Raw genomic sequence first — 21,136 nt, forward strand, 5'->3', positions numbered from 1 at the left:
GTTACTGAAGGAGAGCTGAATGATATGACATTATAAAAGTGTTCTGAAGTCACAGCAGGTGCCTGAAGCTGACAGTGATAAAGGAAAAAGGCCTGCAACTAACACCTCTTAGGTTGAGGCTGTAGAAGCCTTAGACACTTAAGTGAAATTCGCTAATAGAAGACAATAATACAGTGCTTCAGAAGTTGTGAATCTGAACATCACGCAAAATAATTGTTGTCAGAAAAGGGCTCAATCAAAAACAAGTTGGAATTTCTGTAATGTTCAGGGTGCTCAGGAGATAATTTCAGTTAGTCAGCGGTAGACACCAGTCTGGCATATTCCACACCCGTGAGGGCATCAAATATCTGTACTATTTCTAAGACAGTGATTCCAATTAAACTGCACTAAATTCTTGACAATAACCTTTATTAATTAGCTTCATCTTGATATCCTCAAACCAATTGTTCTTATTGTATTTTGTAACTAGCGTACAAAACATGATTTATGTGCTGTATATCGAACTTCTCAAAAACTTTGAGCCTTAAACTGTTGTAATAAAGCAATATACTATTTGATTTTTAATTAAATTTTATTTTTATAGAAAAGTAGTTCTTTTCCTGATACAGGCTGTGGCCGAAAGCTTAAGTGTAAATGTATTTTAATTTTGCCTCATTGGCAACAAGGCATGTTATCTTTACATTAGTAGCAGTCTTCTATGCACTTCAGTAACTTTGATTAATGTGTTGGAGGCAAATACATTGGACTGTTACCTTGTCAGTGAGTCTCTGTATTTGTGAGTTTGTGGCAAAGAAATTTCCAAGGGGGGGGGGGATTATTAAATAAGCTAAGATGTACACAGACTCGGCACAGTGAACTGGGGAAATAGTGACTGTCCTATAAATTTTTTATTATATACTTTAGCCTCATGTCACACACATGGTATCATTAACGGTTTTAATTTATGACCAAGCTGTTATCAGATGAACTGTGCAAAAAATAAAGAAACACAGAGGTAGTAAACTACTATAGTGTGTTTAAAAGAAGTTGCGACATTTGACAATTTAGTGAAGAGCAAGTGTAGGGAATCAAAGTTTACAATCGGTAGTGATAACACAATGCCTATCTTAGGTTATGACCAATAGTCAGCTGCCAGGCAAACATTCTTTGACAGTAAAGAAATGACAATACTAAACAGAGCAGTTATATCAATGAATGTTTAATACCTACTCACAGTTATAGATTAAGTTGAGTGACCCCAAGGGAAGAATCATTGCTGTCTTCCTCAGAACTAGAACTGGCACTGGAGCTGACTGGAATGACTCTGTTCCATCTGTTCTTCCAGCAGTCCTTCATAAATCGATGTCTCCTGAATTTCCTCCTTGGAATAGCTGACAATTCAGGATCAATCCTGTGGGGTGAAGTGTGCAATGGCCTCTTTTTTCAGCATTTCAACCTTAATGAGCGTAAACTTCTTGGTGTCACTTGCCACATTACCTCTCACCTGGGCCCATATATGATGAGCTGGATTCAAATGAGCATGATGCAGAGGAAGCCTTGATTACACTATGCTCTTTAGTGTTAACTGATTTGTTGACCTTGCATTGTGGAGGTTTTGGCTTCTACAGCATAAGTTCCATTAACTATTCATGCCAAATTCAATTTTATCTCATGGAATGTTTCTTTGTACACAGTGCATAAACTCAATTTCCTCCACTTCATTGTTAGTCTTATCCATTACAGCAGAGTGGTATGGTACATTGTCCATTATTACTATCGAATTCAGATGAACATTTCACAGCAGAGCATCTGAAAACCACTCCATAAAAACTGTGGGACTCATTTCCTGATGATAGTTGCCTTGATTCCTGGAACAGCAATAAACAGGTTGGAATGAAGCCATGAGCAGAGCTAGCAAGAAGGATGACAATTCTGCCACTCTTGTCTAACTGTGCTTTGGATGTTCCTTGTGCTGTGTGGTCCAGCCATCCTGTTGTCAATGTGTAACGCACATTAAGCCATGTCTTGTCCAGTCTGTTATGACGACGACGAGCAGATTGTCACCAGTGTTGATCGGTGGCCAATGCTAAATAGAAACATATAAATCACAGCAGGTTTATCAGTGACATCGATAAGGAGCTGGCTGCATGGTCTGGGTCTGCATTGACTAAAATAATTTGTAGTCATTGATAAAAAAATAATACATATTGTACTTACCTGGTGGTACAGGATTCTTCATATTCTGTAGGAATATAATTACAAACAGAGATCTATAGAGGCATCACTTATGCTGTACTTGAAATAAGCTCCTTGTTAGAGGTTGCTTCCTATCGGTTGCAGGCTATACTACTCTCATACTTGACGTTCTGAGCAAGAGTGGACATGTGCTCACTATAGGCTTGTTACAAGCCGCAGAGCGACGCTAGTCATGACTCGCGGGTCCAGTGTTACTATTAGAGGCTGTGGTCGATAACTGCAACCCCTAACAAGTGTGGTATCAAACATTGATCCCACAGAGTCTCTCAGTGTCTTTAAATGAAAGAGACCAAAACCAAGCTTGTGAAGACAATTTCCGATAGATGACCTACCATTAAACTTCTGTGCTACTGAAACCGGTTATTCTTTGTGTTAATAATAACCATAAACATGTCAGCACATTGCATACTTGTGGAATGTGTCGATCTTGGTTACCCACTTATCAAAACTGCTTTTCTTGCCCAGAGTTTCTAGTAGAGAATAAATTGGTGTTGCTTCGTCATTTGCATCTTCCTTTTTTTCCTTCTCCTTCCCAATTCTTAGCACCATACACAGGTCAATGTAAAGTGCAGCAGTTGTTCTGTACACCTCTTTTGTAACATCTAAAACCAGATAGGCACTTTTGCACAGATGTTCATGATCTTGTCCATAGGTTGGAATTGCCTTTCTAATGCTCAATACCTTCACAGCCAATGAGCGTGTTCTTAGATAACCTCTTAAATTGTGAATTTCGTTTTCAGACATGCTGCACTGTTACATGCAACACAAAACACTTGTTCACAAAGCCTGATCACTGCAGAACACTTCAGTGCCAAAGAATAGCACTTTACCACAAAAGCTGATGAACATAAGTGCATCTAATGTGGGACAGAACATGATACTGTTTATTGAAGGTGTGGAAATCGGCACTTTGCCAACCTTACCATTGATGGTGTGGTAGGTAAAGCTGGCTTGCCACTGGTGATATCTGGGCAACTGCTTCACATCCTGCTGTGAGCCAAACATCAAAAGTCACCATTTATTTGAAATGGTATGGGCTCAACAAGTCATTGGAAGTCCCCTACAGAAATATTGAAACATGCTGTCACATAATTGCAAAAAGTTGCTGATGCAGGATGTCATGCATGAACTGACCTCTTGATTATGTCCCTAAATGTTCAATTGGATTCGTGTTGGATAATATGGGTGGCCAAATTATTTTCTCAGATTGTCCATAATGTTCTTCAAACCAGCTATGAACAATTGTGGTCTGGTGACCTGACATCATTGCTTGGGAACATGAGGTCCGTGAATAGCTAGAAATGGACTCAAAGTAGCCAGATATATCATTTCCTATCGGTGATCATTTCAGTTGGACCAGAGGACCCAGTCCATTCCATGTAAATGCTGCCCACACCATTATGAAGCCACCACCAGCTCACACAGTACCTTGTTGATAACTTGGGTCCATGGTTTTGCAGGGTCTGCACCTCACTCAAACCCTGCCATCAGTTCTTACCAACTAAAATTGGAACTCACCTGACCAGGCTATGGTTTTCTAGTCACCTAGGGTCCAACCAATTTCCTCAGGAGCCCAGGGAGCCACTGCAGGCAATGTTGTGCTTTTGGCAAAGGCACTCACATTGATCGTCTGCTGCCATAGCCCATTAATACCAAATTTTGCTGCTTTGTTGTAACAGATACGTTTGTAGTGCTCACATTGATTTCTGTGGCTATTCCACACAATGTTGCTTGTCTCCTAGCACTGACAGCACACACACACTGCTGCTCTCAGTGATTAAGTGAAGGCCATTGGCCATTGCATTGTCCGTAATGAGAGATAATGCCTGAAATTTGGTATTTTCAGCACACCTTTCACACCATATATCTTGGAATATTGAATTCCCTAATGATTTTAAAAATGGAATGTCCCACATATCTAGCTGCAACTACCAAACCACTTCCCAACCATCAGGAGAAGAATGTCTCATCTACTGTACCAAATGTAAGCAAACATGTAACTGTGGCACAGTTCATGTTTTTATTAATGTGGCTGTTTTACCAAGTGTTTGGACTGATGGACTGACTGCACTGTATGCTGAATTTCATGGGACCTTAACGGCAGCAATGGCCTGCATTGCATGGCCCTTCATGCCTTCTGGATTCTTGGTTTTCCTTGTAGGCTTCCTATTTTAATTTTCACCACAGATAAAGACCAGATGCATTAAGGTTGGCAAGACGCAGGCCATTTTATATTTCACAAATGATCACTCTAACAATCTAAAAGTATTCTGTTAAGAATATCTGTAATTACTTCTGTAGAATGGATAGTACATTCATTTTGGTGGTACTAAATGGATTGCATTGTGGCCATTTGGCTCTCTTTCCAGTAACTGCAGGGACATATCTCTTATGAACTGCAGAGACTTGCAGCTATTTAGAACACTATCGATGAAACAGGTGCACAACATACAATTCCTCAAAAGGCTGTACCACACATTGACAGATAAAGGTTGTTTATTCACTTTTGGCCAGCATAGTTTTTAGCTGACCAGTGGGGCATGATGTAAACTTTGATTTGCCTGTGGCTTATAAATAATACTTAATGAAAAAAAATCTGTGCTGCTACTTACATTCATGTTCATCTGATTACTCTACTGAAGTTGTCTTCTCCCTTGACAAATTTTAACCCTCAGCCACACACTTGCTGCATTATTTCTTATTGCCTTTTGATGAGCCTGTCAACTGATTTCTTCTTGTTGTCAGATAGTGCCAAATTTGATTCAGTAATCACTAGTAATCAAATCTACAGCCTTTTTCTGTAGTAGTATATTTTAAATGCTTCTATTCTCTGTCACTATCCACCATTATTATCATCCATTTTATTATGTATCATCCATGTTTCACATCTGTAGAAGGCTACACTCCAAACTAATGCCTTCAGAAAAGACTGCCTAACAGCTAAATGTTTATTCAGTCTTAACAAAATGTTCCTTTTTCGGAAGTGTATTTCCACGCAATTGCAAGTCTGCATTTTATAACCTTTCTATTTTGCCCATCATCAGTCAGTTTTCTATTCAAGTAGCAAAACTCGTTTTCTACAGGTAGTCTCTCTCTCTCTCTCTTTCAGCATCACATTCTTTAATTTCACGTCATTCCATCACCCTCGTTTCATTTTTCTAGATACTTATCTTACAAGCTCCTTTCAAGACCCTGTCAGTTCTGTTCGATTTTTCTTCAAGTCTTTATCTGTCTTTGATATGATTACAGTGTTATCAACAAACCTTAGTTTTTATTTCTTCTCCCCCAACGTTAATTCCATTACCAAATCTTTCCTTTGTTTCTTTTACTACTTGCTCAATGTCCAGTTCAAAAAACATGGGGATGAGCTACAACTCGACCACACTCACTTCTCCACTACTGTCTTCCTTTCATGTCCTTTAACTTTTACAGTACCAAACTCATTTCGTAACAACTTGCAGATAAGTTTCGCTCCTCGTGTTTTAGCTGTGCTACCTTCAAACGTTCAAAGAATTTCTTCCAGTCAGCATTATCAAAAGCTCACCTTACATCTAAAAGTCCTATAAACAGAGGCAAGCCTTTCTTACCTGCTGAGATAAGTTGTTGTGTCAGTATTTCTTCATGTGTTTCTACATTTCTCCAGAAACCAAAATGAACATCCACGAAGCTGGCTTTTGTAATCCACTACATTCGTGTGTAAATCATTCATGACATTATTTTGCAATCATGACTTCTTAACTGATGGTTCAGTAATATTCACACCTGTCAGCACCTGCTTTCTTTGGAACTGGAATTATCACATTCTTATTAAATTCTGAGAAGATTTTGTTTATTTCATATATCTTACATGCTAAATAGTTTTTTCCTCGTGAATGACTGAATAAATAAAAACACTGGACTTACACTTAAAGAGAAGTGTTTGATATTGAGTCACGTTTTAATTTGGTACATGCCATTAGTGTATTCTCCTCGTCCTCTTAGAGAAAAGTACTTTATGCAATAAATCATTTGAGAGTTTCGTAATGTTGTGAATTTAATGTGTGCATTTACTGCATGTTCAATGATAGTAATGAATATCTAACATTATTTCTTTGTTACAGATATTCAGCGATCCCAAATATGATCCTCTGGGAGTAAAGACAGAGGAGGTAAGCTACTGCTATGTTTTAAGGTCTGTTAAGTCTTTCTTTTCTCTGGAACATAACTATCTCTTGTCTAGTTTCTAGCTGTGTGCACTTAGTGGAACCTAAAATTTCAGAGCAGGAGGGTGTAGTATTCATAAAGAGAAACACATTCAGCTTTATGTGCTACACTTTTTTTACAACAGGTGGATACTAGTGGAAACACAAAATTCATACTGTTAATCCATAGTAACTTTCGAGGTATTGGGATGTCTAACTGATTACAGATGAACATGTAGTTTTATTGTATATGATATCTGCAGGAGAAATAAGACACCTTGCTTTTTGGAATGATTAACCCAAGTTCTGCAGTTACATAAGCCTTCACTGTACTCGTAGCATTGTAGTTTGTATTGGAAAATGTTAAAACTTCTTTCAAAAGGAAGGAAATTCCAGCTCACTCACTTTTCAGATTATGGGATAGCACAACTGAGAAGGAAATGAGAAGGACATGTACTTTGTCATCACTCATTTCACCCATATTTATGATACGTGCAAGGCTTGGCCAGAAATAAAAGTGGGTACTCCAGATGTCCAAGCATTTAGAAAGAATAGCATTTTGGTGCAGATCGGGTAAGGCATGAGCCATTTATATTACTGTAGTTTATAGATAGTGGTTGGCACAGTGGAAAGAATACCAAACAGTTATCTGAAGGTTATATGTAAATTGAAGGTTGAGAGGGGTGGAATGGAAAGGAAGGGGGAAGGATCACTGCTGTCAGCTGCATTGGGACATTGTGCGGAATCAGCAGCGACAAGTGAAAACACATACGTCAAAATACGTTTCGCATCACCCCAGTTCCCAGAACTTCTGAAGATAGACATTGACTGTGGGTACTGTATCACAGACAAAAAACCCTTTACCTGCCTCGAGATGATTGGGTGTTTGTGTTGTCCTCATCATTTCATCATCAACCAGGAAAGTGGCGAAATTGGACTAAGCAAAGATTGGATAATTGTACGGGCACTGATAACCACGCAGTTGAGCGCCCCACAAACCTAACATCATCATCATCATCATCATCATCAAAAAACCCTTTGACTGTTCAGAAATGTCACTAAACCTGCCCAAAGATGTAAACAACCAGGCATGAGCAGTACCTGTTAGGTGGAAGTGGTCCGACAGCCGATCAGTTCCAGTTATTCCACCAGGAAGGAGGTACAGGGCTCATGTTGTCTGTAGTTCAGCCATGCTTAGACAGTCAATACCACATTTTGATTGTGTCTGCATGGTTACTTTGTGCCAGGAAGGGCCCTCAACAAGGGAAGTGTCCAGGCATCTTGGAATGAACCAAAGCAATGTTGTTCGGACTTAGAGGAGATACAGAGAGATATGAACTGTCAATCACATGCTTCGCTCAGGCTGCCTAAAGACTACTAATGCAATGAAACCCTGACAACAATGCCACTCTGTTGAATAATGCCTTTCGTGCAACTACAGGATGTCTTATTATGACTCAAACTGAGCACAATAGGCTGCATGAAACACAAGTTCATTCCTGACTTCCATGGCAAGGTCCATCTTTGCAACCATGACACCATGCAGCGCAGTACAGATGGGCCCAAGAACATGCCGAATCGACTGCTCAGGATTGGCATCACGTTCTCTTCACCGGTGAGTGTAACGTATGTGTTGTGACTCGCTGATCATTCAAAGTGCCGCCGCGCAATTATGCGCGTCCTCTACATCCGGCGCTGTCTGCCAACCATGCAGCAGCCACGCCACCTAAGCGGCCAGCCATGCAGCGGCCGCTAGACTTGGACTCAGTGTTCATTCGAATGTTACCTTGTTCACATGTCTTGCTTAGTCAACTTACTTAGTGACTTATATGTGTTGTGTCGTTTTGAAATATATGTGTTCAACTTGACGTTATAACAATTGGCGACGAGGATGGGATTTTTCCTTTTCATCGTTGACCCACCGGTTTCCATGGCTACTGTCGAGCAACTATTGCAAGGTCTCATTGAACAGCAAACGCTTCTAACATCGGCGATTCGCGATTTCGTCGCTGCATCTAATGCGGGCCGTTTCTCGTCGTTGTCTATGCCTCCTTTTCCTCCTTACGACGAGACGGCGGAAGATTGGTCTGATTACCAAAAATGTCTTCGACAGCACTTCCTGGCATTTCATGTCACGCACGAACAAACATTTAAGTCTCTGTTCCTTTCGTGGATTTCACCGCAAATGTATCGGTTGTTGTCGCAATTGGCTCCTTTGAAAGATCCTGTGTCTTTGTCCTTTGCTGAAATGTGCTCACTTCTGTCTGCATATTTTCAAAAGCAAACGCATGTGGTAGCCTCTTGTGTTGCCTTTTATCGTTGTCAAAAACAACTGCATCAATCCTATCACGCGTGGGCGGCTGAACTTCACGGCCTCAGTCAAAAGTGTCAATTTGTTACTGACGTTCATAAAGGATCCTATGCCGATTCCATGGTACGCGATGCTATTAACCGGTCGGCGCCCGACAAAGAAGTTAGGCAACGTGCCCTTCAATTGGCAAATCCAACTCTAGATGAAGTCCTCTCCATCACGCAGTCTTTTGAAATTTCTCACACCGCTGGGGCGCAAATAGAGGCTTAGGGTGACGTTGCAGAAATACAACCTCCGTGTGCTGTTGACAACGCGTGCGGCATGTCCCCGCCGGCTGACGTGGCTGCAGTAGGCTCCCACGCGCAGCCTCGGCCTAACCGTAAACAACCCTCTAAGAAACTGCAGCAAAACCCCTGGCAACTTCCTTCATGTCCGCGGTGTTTTACGAAACGTTCACGGGAGGATTGTCCCCAACGTTGGGCTGTGTGTCACAATTGCAAAAAGAAGGGTCATGTGTCTTCCGTTTGCAAATCAGATTGCATCCATGATGTTCATGAACATGACTCTGATTCTGCTTCTGTGTTGTCTGTCAATTGCACTTCTACCCTTTCAGGGAAGTTATTCCTCACTGTCCAAATCCTTGGTAGGGATGTCCACATGCAGGTGGATACTGGTTCTGCTGCCACTATCATCAATTCTCAGACGTATCTTCAGTTGGGTTCTCCAGTCCTATCACCCGTCACTCGGCAATTATGGACGTACAATAAACAGAAGATTTCTCTCTTGGGACAATTTAATGCTGAGGTATCATACAAATCCGTTGTTCACACTGTTCCCATATTTGTGGTCGACCAGAGTAATGCAGAGAATCTTTTTGCTTTCGATGCCTTTCGCGTTTTTGGGTTCTCCATAGATGACTCTGTCAATATCGTCTCTGATGCTATTCCTTATGCTCAATTGGATTCGTTGTCGACGACATTTTCGTCCCTTTTTCCTCCTGGGTTAGGTGGCGCAAATGACTTTGAAGCTCATATCACGCTCAGACCCACTGCTCGGCCTAAGTTTTTTCGGGCACGGCCCATTCCTGTGGCCCTTCGCGATCGGGTAAAACGGGAGCTGGATCGTCTCACTACTTCAGGGGTCTTGCTTCCTGTCACTTCCAGTGAGTGGTCCTCTCCTGTCGCCGTTGCTAAGCCCAATGGTGATATTCGTCTCTGTGGCGATTTTAAAGCCACTGTAAATGCGCAATGCCTCATTGACACTTACCGTATGCCCCGACCTGAAGAATTGTTTACTAAACTTGCTGGAGGCCAGTATTTTTCTAAAATTGACCTTTCAGAAGCTTATCATCAACTTCCTCTCGATGCTGCTTCCCGGCAGTTTCTGGTCCTTAACACGCCTTTCAGCCTCTATCAATACCAACGTTTGCCATTCGGGGTTGCCAGCGCCCCTGCTCTCTTTCAGCGATTTTTGGAACAATTATTGCTCCCTGTCCCTGGGTGTATCAATTACATGACGACATTGTTGTCACTGGCTCCACAACTGACGAACATCTTCAGAATCTCCGCACACTTTTTCATGTCTTACAGACCGCCAGTCTTAAGTGTAATCTTCAGAAATCGCAGTTTTTTCAGGCATCTATTACGTACTTGGGGTTCCAACTCTCTTGGGATGGTATTCGTCCACTTCAGCAAACTGTCACGGCGACGCCCTTCCTCGCCCTACATCTGTTAAGGAACTGCAGGCTTTCTTGGGGAAAATAGCATACTATCACAAGTTTTTACCATCTGCTGCTTCGGTGGCTCAGCTGTTGCATCACCTGTTGCATAAAAAATGTGCCTTTTCTCTGGTCCGCGTGATGCGATGCGGCTTTCCAGAAATTGACGACTATGCTGAAACAGGCCCTGTGCCTGGCTACTTATCGACCTGGCCAACATCTTGTTCTTGCCACAGACGCCTCTCAATACGGGGTCAGTGCAGTCCTTGCGCACCATTTTTCTGACGGCTCTGAACAACCCATTGCTTATGCCTCCAAAACACTCAGGGATGCCCAACAAAAGTATTCTCAAATTGAAAAAGAAGCTTTCGCCATTATTTATGCTCTTCATAAGTTTGGTGTTTTTCTCTATGGATCCAAGTTTCATCTTGTTACGGATCACAAACAACTTGTTTCCTTGTTTCATTCATCATCGTCACTTCCCAACAAGGCTGCACACCGCCTCCAGTGTTGGGCTCTTTACTTGTCTCGTTTCAATTATGAGATTCATTTCCGGCCGAAGGCTCAGCATGTGAATGCTGATGCACTGTCTCGCCTTCCCATGGGTCCTTATCTGGCATTCGATAGGGACGAACTTTTGTGTTTCCACCTGGATGTTGCCGAGCAGTGGGTTGTGGACGGATTCCCCATCACCGGGGACCTGCTGGCGGCTGCTACGGGTTCTGATCCTACCCTCTCCCGGGTTTTACGCTGTATTCAGAAGGGTTGGCCAGATTGTCCATCCGCTAAGACTTCTGACCCGTTGCGGAACTACTACACTTTGTGCTACCACCTCATGACTAAGGATGGTGTTATCCTCCTTTCCACCGACAATGCTTCGCCACGTGTTGTGGTACCTGCATCTTTGCATGCTTCGGTCTTGCGCCTCCTTCACCAAGGGCACTTGGGTGTCTCTCGCACAAAATCTGTGGCGCGCCGCCATGTGTATTGGCCTGGCATCGACTCTGAAATAGCTCACATGGTCGCTGCCTGCGGCCCTTGTGCGTCACAGGCCGCATTCCCCGAAGTCATCTTTGTCACCGTCGCCTTCGCCTGAGACGCCCTGGGAGCGCATTCATGCTGACTTCGCGGGACCTTTTTTTAGGTACTTATTGGCTCCTCGTAATTGACGCCTACTCTAACTTTCCTTTCGTTGTCCGTTGCATGTCGCCTACCACCTTGGCAATCACAAGTGCTCTCGCCTGCATTTTTTCTTTGGAAGGCCTTCCCTCTACCCTTGTTACTGATAATGGTCCACAATTTGCCTCTTCCAAATTTGCGGATTTTTGTGCTTGTCACGGCGTTATGCATGTCACGGCCCCTCCGTTCCATCCACAATTAAACGGTGAGGCTGAACGACTGGTCCGCACATTTAAGGCTCAGATGCGGAAACTCCTGACTTCTTCTGCTGATGATGATGTGCTTCTCCAGTTTCTGGCTTCTTACCGTTTCACCCCCATGGGCGACCACAGCCCGGTTGAGCTCTTACATGGCCGACAGCCCCGCACGCTACTTCATCTTCTGCAGCCTTCCACCTCACGGCCGCGGGTGCCTTTGCTTGGCCGGTTCACCGCCGCCGATCTAGTCTGGGTACGGCGATATGGCAGGCGACCAAAATGGAGTCCGGGTCGCATCTTACGACACGATGGCCGACGCCCATATGAAATCCATATGGGACACGGGTGTTGCAGTGCGTCATTCGGACCAGCTTCGGCCTCGTGTGCCGGCAACGCCTGTTCTGAATGCCGCTACACCACCTTCGGCTCTACCTGACGCTCAGGATCTTGGCATCTCTCATTACTCACAACACAGCCCTCTCACCATCATCTCGGTGCCAGTACAAGAACGGACGCCACCAGGAGATGTTCCCATGCAGGAACCGGATGACCATCTACTGTCGGAGCCGATCTACTCGCCTCCTTCTCCTACGGATGCCGACACATCGCCCATGTCTCCTGTTATATCAACTGGACTTGCCACAATGGGCAGATTGGTGCACGGGGCCATAGCAGATTCGACCCCTACGTCTCCCGTCATCTCGACCTGTTATCATCGGAGACACTTCTGTCTGTACGGGAAGCCTCCTCCTCGAGACTTTACGGCGAGTCAAACAATGCCTATGCACGTTAGCAATCTCCAGGCCACCTCCATCAAGACCATTGAAAAAATTTCAAAGGGGGGGAAAAGTGTTGTGACTCGCCGATCATTCAAAGTGCCGCCGCACAATTACGCGTGTCCTCTACATGCGGCGCTGTCTGCCAGCCATGCAGCAGCCGTGCAACCTAATCGGCCAGCCAGGCAGCGGCCGCTAGACTTGGACTCAGTGTTCATTCGAATGTTACCTTGTTCACATGTCTTGCTAAGTCAACTTACTCAGTGACTTATATGTGTTGTGTCGCTTTGAAATATATGTGTTCAACTTGATGTTATAACAGTATGCCTTCAACCAGACAGTCGTCTGAGATGTGTTAGGAGGCAACCCGGTCAGGCTGAACGCCGTAGACACACTGTCAATCAAGTGCAGCAAGGTGGAGGTTCCCCTCTGTTCTGGGGTGTCTTATGTGGGGCTGACATACACCGCTGGTGGTCATGGAAGCCGCCGTAATGGCTGTACGATACGTGAATGCCATCCTCCGACCGAGAGGGCAACCATATCAACAGCATATTGGAGAGGCATCTGTGCCTCATCATGCACATCTTGTGATTGACTTCCTTCAGGTAACGACATCACTTGATTAGTGTGTCCAGCATGTTCTCCAGACCTTAACCCTATCGAACATGCCTGGGATAGATTGAAAAGGGCTGTTTATGGACAATGTGACCCACCAACCACTCTGAGGGATCCACTCTGAATTGCCATAGAGGAGTGGGACAATCTGCACCAACAGTGTCTTGTTGAACTTGAGGATAGTATGTTACGACGAATACAGGCATGCGTCAATTCAAGAGGATGCTCTATAAGGAATTAGAGGTACCGGTGTGTACAGCAATCTGGACTACCACCTCTGAATGTCTTGCTGTATGGTGGTACAACATGTAATGCGTGGTTTTCGTGAGTAATAAAACGGTGGAAATGATGTTTATGTTGATCACTATTCCAATTTCTCTACAGGTTCTGGAACACTCTGAACAGAGGTGATGAAAAACATTTTTTTATGTGTGTATATACCAGACTGTGCTTTGAACTTAGGATCTCCTGTTTGCTATGTAGATGTGGTAATCACTGCGTCATCCGGGTCACAGTGTTATTGCAACTGCATGGATTATCTCGGCTTGCCTCATAGCTGATCCACACTCAAATTGGGCGCCATCTATCCACAGCCCTTGTCTATTTTCTCAATATTCACTTTTCTGAGATTTGCACAGGAGGTCAGACGTATTTGTGGATCCGCTCTGAAGGAGGTGGATTCATTGCCTAGCTAGGCCTATGAAATTATATGAATGTGTGGTGCCTGCTCTTTCGGACATGGACAGGAGCTGTGGATAGGTGGCGCTTGCTGGGAGTGTGGATCGACTTTGAGGCAAGGCAATATTGTCCATGCAGTTGCGATAATACTGTGTCCAGGATGGCGCAGTGGTTACCGCACCTACCTAGGAAGTAGGAGATTCTGAGTCTGAATCCCTGTCAGGTATACATTTTCACTTGTCACTGCCGTTTGTGTGTAATGTCCAAATGAAGCTGATAGCTGTGATCTGTTTCCTTTCCTTTCCTTTCCTTTCCTTTCCTTTATACCCCTCTCCACCTTCAATTTACGTGTAATTTATAACAGCTGTGGATTCTGTATGGTGTCTGTTATTTCAGACATGTCCAAAATAGCAGACACCCCACATTTATATAATTCAAATAATGTTGGGACAAGTCGCTATGAGGATGATTCTTGTAATCATTCAACAATATTGTGAAAGTTGCTGCTCACTATATAGCAGAGATGTGGAGTCACAGTTAGGAACAAAAAAGACTGTCAAAATATAGCTTTCATCCTCTAAGGCCTTCATCGGAATTAAATGACAATCACACACATACACACTGGTGTAAATGCAACTCACACACACATGACTGCAGTGTCAGGCAACTGAGGCAACACTGCAAGCAGCAGCTACAGTGCATGATGGGAATGGCGACTGGTTGGTGGTGGTGGTGGTGGTGGTGGTGGTGGTGGTGGTGGTGGTGGCAACCCCTTATCTCATGGCTCGTACCACTGTAGTAGATGCAAGATATGTCGTGTACATCCTCCCACCACCACCTACTCCAGTCCGGTCACAAACACCACTTATTCCATCAAAGGCAGGGCTACGTGTGAAACCAGTCATGCAATCAACAAGCTAAGCTGCAACCACTGTGCTGCATTCTGTGTGGGCATGACAACAAACAAGCTGTGTGTCTGCATGAATAGTCACAACTGTGGCCAAGAAACAAGTGGACCACCCTGTTGATGAGCACACTGCCACACATGACATCCATCATTTCAGTGACTGCTTCACAGCGTGTGCCATATGAATCTTTCCCACCAACACTAACTTTTCTAAATTGTGCAGTTGGGAATATCCCCTGCAATATATCCTATGTTCTCATGACCTCCAGGCCTCAGCCTTCATTAGTCATTGTTCTGTCCCATCCAGCCCATTCTCTGTTCCCATCCAGCACTACACAGACCTCATTCTTCCATCGCATCCAGATTTTTTTCTTCTCTCCTATTCTGATGTTCTCCCCCTTCCCACTTCTCCACTGCACTTCATCTAACCTCCCAACTGCACATACACTATGTGATCAAAAGTGTCCGGACTGGTGCCCTAAATCAGTAATGCTGGAATTTAATATGGTGTTGGCCCAACCTTAACCTTGATGACAGCTTCCACTCTCGCAGGCATATGTTCAATCAGGTGCTGGAAGGTTTCTTGGAGAATGGCAGCTCATTATTCATGGAGTGCTGCACTGATGAGAGCTATCGACATTGGTCGGTGAAGCCTGGCACGAAGTCGGTGTTCCAAAACATCCTAAAGGTGTTTTATAGGATGCAGGCCAGGACTCTGCAGGAATGTTATTGTTATGTAACCACTCTGCCACAGGTCGTGTATTATGCACAGGTGCTCAATCGTGTTGAAACATCAGTTGCCATCCTCAAATGGCTCTTCAACAGTTGGAAGCAAGAAGGTGTTTAAAACATCAATGTAGGTTGTGCTGTAATGGTGGCATGCAAAACAACAGGGGTGCAAGGGCCCCCCCCCCACCCCCCCCGTGAAAAACATGACCACACCATAACACCACTGCCTCTGAATTTTACTGTTGGCTATACACCCACTGGCAGATGACGTTCACCAGGTAGTCGCCATACCCACACCCTGCCATTGGATTGCCACATCGTGTACCATGATTTGCGACCCCACTCAAAATTTTTCTGCTTTTCAATCATCCAATATTTATGCTCTTTACCAAGTGAGACATCGTTTGGGATTTACTGGCATTATGTGTGGCTTATGAGCAGCCGTTCAACCATGAAATCAAAGTTTTCTCACTTCCCGCCTAACTGTCATAGTACTTGCAGTGGTTCCTGATGCAGATTAGAATTGCTGTGTGATGGTTTGGATAGATGTCTGCCTATTACACATTATGACACTCTTCAACTGTTGGCGGTCTCTGTCAGTCAACAGACGAGGTTGACCTGTCGGCATTTGTGCCATACGTGTCCCTTCATGTTTCCACTTCACTATCACATCAGAAACCGTGGACCTAGGGATGCTTAGGAGTGTGGAAATCTCTCATACAGATGTATGACACAAGTGACAACCAATCACCTGACGACATTCGAAGTCTGTGAGTTCTGTGGAGTACCCCATTCTGCTCTCTCACGATGTCAAATGACTTGTGAGGTCGCTGATATGGAGTACCTGGAGGTAGGTGGCAGCAAAATGCATCTAATATGAAAAAGTGTGTTTTTGGGGTGTTCGGATACTTTTGATCACATAGTGTAGCTGCCCTACCCTCTTTGCACCTTGTCCCTGCATGCTCCCCAACAGCACTTCACTGTCCGTCCTCGCTACCCTACTATCCCTCCCCCTCCCTGCACCCACCTCATTATTCCCATCCAGTCACCACTTCCATCTTGCACAGGTGCTGCTGCTTGCACTATGGCCTCAGTTGCCTCAGACTGCAGTCAAGTGTGTGTTAGTTGCATTTGCATGAGTGTGTATGTGTGTGTTTGACATCTAGTTTTGACAAAGGCCTTACTGACCGAAAGCCATATTTGTGAAAGTCTTTTTGTTGTTACTATGAATAAGAACAATCCACATAGAGACCTAAAGTCACTTGCCTTGGGCCAAAAAGGGATCCAATATTCAGGAACACACATTTTCAACAAATTGCCAGCAACCATTAAAAACTTGCTTTCAGATAAAGCACAGTTTAAACAGAGGTTGAAAGAATTTTTGATAGGCAACTCCTTTTACTCTATCAATGAATATCTTAACAGAGACTGTTCAGCCAGCTTTAGTAAAAATGTCTGTTAGATTTCAGTTTTGACAGCACTTTGTAACCACAGTCAAGATTAGGTAAATGTATTGATACTGCATAACAGTGTTTCATTGTGACAGCATGTTAATTCTGTAAATATCAGCTGTTCCACTTTACCACATTGTACACTCCTGGAAATGGAAAAAAGAACACATTGACACCGGTGTGTCAGACCCACCATACTTGCTCCGGACACTGCGAGAGGGCTGTACAAGCAATGATCACACGCACGGCACAGCGGACACACCAGGAACCGCGGTGTTGGCCGTCGAATGGCGCTAGCTGCGCAGCATTTGTGCACCGCCGCCGTCAGTGTCAGCCAGTTTGCCGTGGCATACGGAGCTCCATCGCAGTCTTTAACACCGGTAGCATGCCGCGACAGCGTGGACGTGAACCGTATGTGCAGTTGACGGACTTTGAGCGAGGGCGTATAGTGGGCATGCAGGAGGCCGGGTCGACGTACCGCCGAATTGCTCAACACGTGGGGCGTGAGGTCTCCACAGTACATCGATGTTGTCGCCAGTGGTCGGCGGAAGGTGCACGTGCCCGTCGACCTGGGACCGGACCGCAGCGATGCACGGATGCACGCCAAGATCGTAGGATCCTACGCAGTGCCGTAGGGGACCGCACCGCCACTTCCCAGCAAATTAGGGACACTGTTGCTCCTGGGGTATCGGCGAGGACCATTCGCAACCGTCTCCATGAAGCTGGGCTACGGTCCCGCACACCGTTAGGCCGTCTTCCGCTCACGCCCCAACATCGTGCAGCCCGCCTCCAGTGGTGTCGTGACAGGCGTGAATGGAGGGACGAATGGAGACGTGTCGTCTTCAGCGATGAGAGTCGCTCCTGCCTTGGTGCCAATGATGGTCGTATGTGTGTTTGGCGCCGTGCAGGTGAGCGCCACAATCAGGACTGCATACGACCGAGGCACACAGGGCCAACACCCGGCATCATGGTGTGGGGAGTGATCTCCTACACTGGCCGTACACCACTGGTGATCGTCGAGGGGACACTGAATAGTGCACGGTACATCCAAACCGTCATCGAACCCATCGTTCTACCATTCCTAGACCGGCAAGGGAACTTGCTGTTCCAACAGGACAATGCACGTCCGCATGTATCCCGTGCCACCCAACGTGCTCTAGAAGGTGTAAGTCAACTACCCTGGCCAGCAAGATCTCCGGATCTGTCCCCCATTGAGCATGTTTGGGACTGGATGAAGCATCGTCTCACGCGGTCTGCACGTCCAGCACGAACGCTGGTCCAACTGAGGCACCAGGTGGAAATGGCATGGCAAGCCGTTCCACAGGACTACATCCAGCATCTCTACAATCGTCTCCATGGGAGAATAGCAGCCTGCATTGCTGCGAAAGGTTGATATACACTGTACTAGTGCCGACATTGTGCATGCTCTGTTGCCTGTGTCTATGTGCCTGTGGTTCTGTCAGTGTGATCATGTGATGTATCTGACCCCAGGAATGTGTCAATAAAGTTTCCCCTTCCTGGGACAATGAATTCACGGTGTTCTTATTTCAATTTCCAGGAGTGTATTTACGTATTTCAACAATCTCCTGACAAATGATCTGGGTTGTACATATTACATTCAAGTGTTTCATGTTATACTTCAACATGTTCCATGCCCGTGAGAATCATCTCATTTTTTGGGTCTGTGGAAGGAAAATTTAATCTAATCTAATCTTTGAGGGAAAACATTTTTATATCCCGCCAACCTATCTGTACAGTTTCTCTTTATGTGATGCAGTCTGATGTTCTGTTCAAATGTTACAGTCATATATATGTAACATTCCACAGTGTGGTCTTGACAAAAAATAGTGGGTAATTACCAGTATCATAAGTACATTAAATTCTTTTTATGCTGCAAATATAGCACTGACCACAAATTCTCTATAATGTACAAAAAATAGTTAGGTGTGGATTATCAAGTGGGTGATGTTACATTATTTAAATTATGTAGCTAATTTATGGGACTAACATTATTTAGTACAGAATACATTGTTAGATTATCTCAGCATGTGCTTTTGGCAGTGCAATCCAAATTTAACTTCCCCACCTACATTTAGTGGAGATCCATCTTATGCTATTGTTTATGCAACGTACTTAATTTCCAATGTATAATAATGAGAATGTTAGGCTAGTGTTTTGTTTAGAGCCACAGTATTCAATTCTGTATACTTAATTTATTCTTTTTTTTTTCAATTTTTCTATTAATGGTCTTCAAATTGTGCAGGGCTCAGCATTTGAGAATGATTGTCTTGATGAGTACGATCCATTGAGCATAACAGATGATGCGGTAAGTCATAGATCACATTTATTTACTTTAACTTAGGATATCATCATAATTTAATAATAACTTTGTGTTACCCCAGAGTTATTTACTTAGTAACATTTCATTAAAGTTTAGGGAAGTGATACACGAACTGACAATAACTGAATGTGACACCATGAAAACGTCAAGTATAATGCTGTTGTGTGCACTGATACATGTGATTTTCCTTTCTTAAAAAAAAAAAAAAAAAAAAAAAAAAGGGGATGTTTTTTTAAAGGCGGTGAAATGCCCAGTTGCTAGTCACTGTGTAAGTAAATAACTAAGTTAACTTTTCCAATGAATATTTCAAAGCAATAGAAAATTTTGATAGAGAAATTGTATAGTGATGTAATACGATTCAGAACTGGATTTTTTTAAGTTTGCTAATGGGCTCCAGAATTGAAGAACAGTGTTACAAAACAACTATGAGCTGTCATGATATGTATTTATTTATTTATAATAAACCAGTTTTGGTCAAGTGACCACCATGTCAATTCCAGTGACAGTAACAGGTTGTAGATAAACTATGTCTCTTTTAGTTTAGGTTGCTGGAATATAATGGAGAGCTGCTGTCATACAGATGGTGTAATGCTGATTGCTTCATACACAGGAATAGCTACATGTTAGTTCTGTTTTCCCTAAATGTGAACTGTGTTACACTAATTTACAAAACAGTGCAATATATCCAAACACCTCTAAAGAGCTCTGTTAATATATGGCATACTTCTTAGCTGAGTTGTGCTGTGTAAAATGACTGTTGCACAGACAAATGCAATCTTGATGTTTTTTCCTTAAAAATGTCTGTTGAAATAGCTAAGTTTTATAATGTCACCTGAATGCCGACAAGTTGTTTTAGACATTAACACCCTCAGTACCAGGCCTACTTTATGTACCTATCCCTAGAAACCAGGCAATTTTTTCAATATTTAGATAATCACTGCATCAGATATTTTTTTTGGATTGTGGCAAATTTGGCACCATTTTGAAGCTGCACTTTTCATCTTTAATGCTGTGCAAAAGAAACTACTTTGGAATGCACAGCTCTAAGGTACAGTTATAGAAATCACATATGCGTTTTAAACAGTTTAGAAAAGTCATATGGATAAGAGAATGCAATTGTCATTTATTTTTAACTAATATTATGGCACTACATAACATCTTTCTGTCAGTCTACAATAATTGCATACAAATTTCACACAGAATCATATTGTTTTTTAGTGTGGAAAATTTTGAAGCAATGTTCCAGGCAGAGTGAAACACCATACTGTTCATATTTGTACCATGTCTCTTTGTGAGAAGCTTTGCCATTCTCTTTCTTACTCCTGGCACTGCACACGTGACACACACGAGCAGCATATTTCTTTGTAGTTGGAGGTATGTGCTGCAAAAAATGTCTCTTTGTCAGTTGACCTACAGTTCCTTCATTCCTTTGTATGACTTAAAGCGTATCATCTTCAACAAGCTGAGCTGCAATCATTGTTATGAATTCTGTTATTGTTAGTTTCTTGTTGTGCACTGCATTGTATAGCCAAAAATCATTTGATACTCCCTTCAGCAGCAGATGGAAACATAATTTTCGCCACCATTTCACTGTTCTGTTCTGTTCTGGAATGGAATGGAATGGATTGTACTGCAGGCACTGGTATCCGATATCCACTCCAATTTTATTCAGATTGTAATCCAGTACCTGAAGTGGTTTCATTACCAGACCCATTTTTCTTAGTATGCATACCAAATGTGGCCTGATGCCTTGTAGACAATATATACACATCCATCTTACCCTTCCATTTCATTGCTAGTACATTATCTTTACACGGAA

The 21,136-nt window shown here is 43.5% G+C and overlaps 1 protein-coding gene across 4 annotated transcripts in view; it reads left to right on the top strand.

Annotated features, from left to right (window-relative positions):
- LOC124553792 overlaps positions 1-21,136 on the top strand; it is a 69,684-nt gene that overhangs the window by 11,329 nt on the left and 37,219 nt on the right. For all 4 annotated transcript variants that reach the window (XM_047127771.1, XM_047127772.1, XM_047127774.1 and 1 more), the window contains 2 exons: positions 6,336-6,383; positions 19,240-19,302. In XM_047127771.1, coding sequence (XP_046983727.1) covers positions 6,336-6,383; positions 19,240-19,302 — 111 coding nt within the window. The remainder of the gene's footprint in view (positions 1-6,335; positions 6,384-19,239; positions 19,303-21,136) is intronic.

This window comes from Schistocerca americana, chromosome 11 (genome assembly GCF_021461395.2).
Source record: "Schistocerca americana isolate TAMUIC-IGC-003095 chromosome 11, iqSchAmer2.1, whole genome shotgun sequence".
NCBI lineage: Eukaryota > Metazoa > Arthropoda > Insecta > Orthoptera > Acrididae > Schistocerca > Schistocerca americana.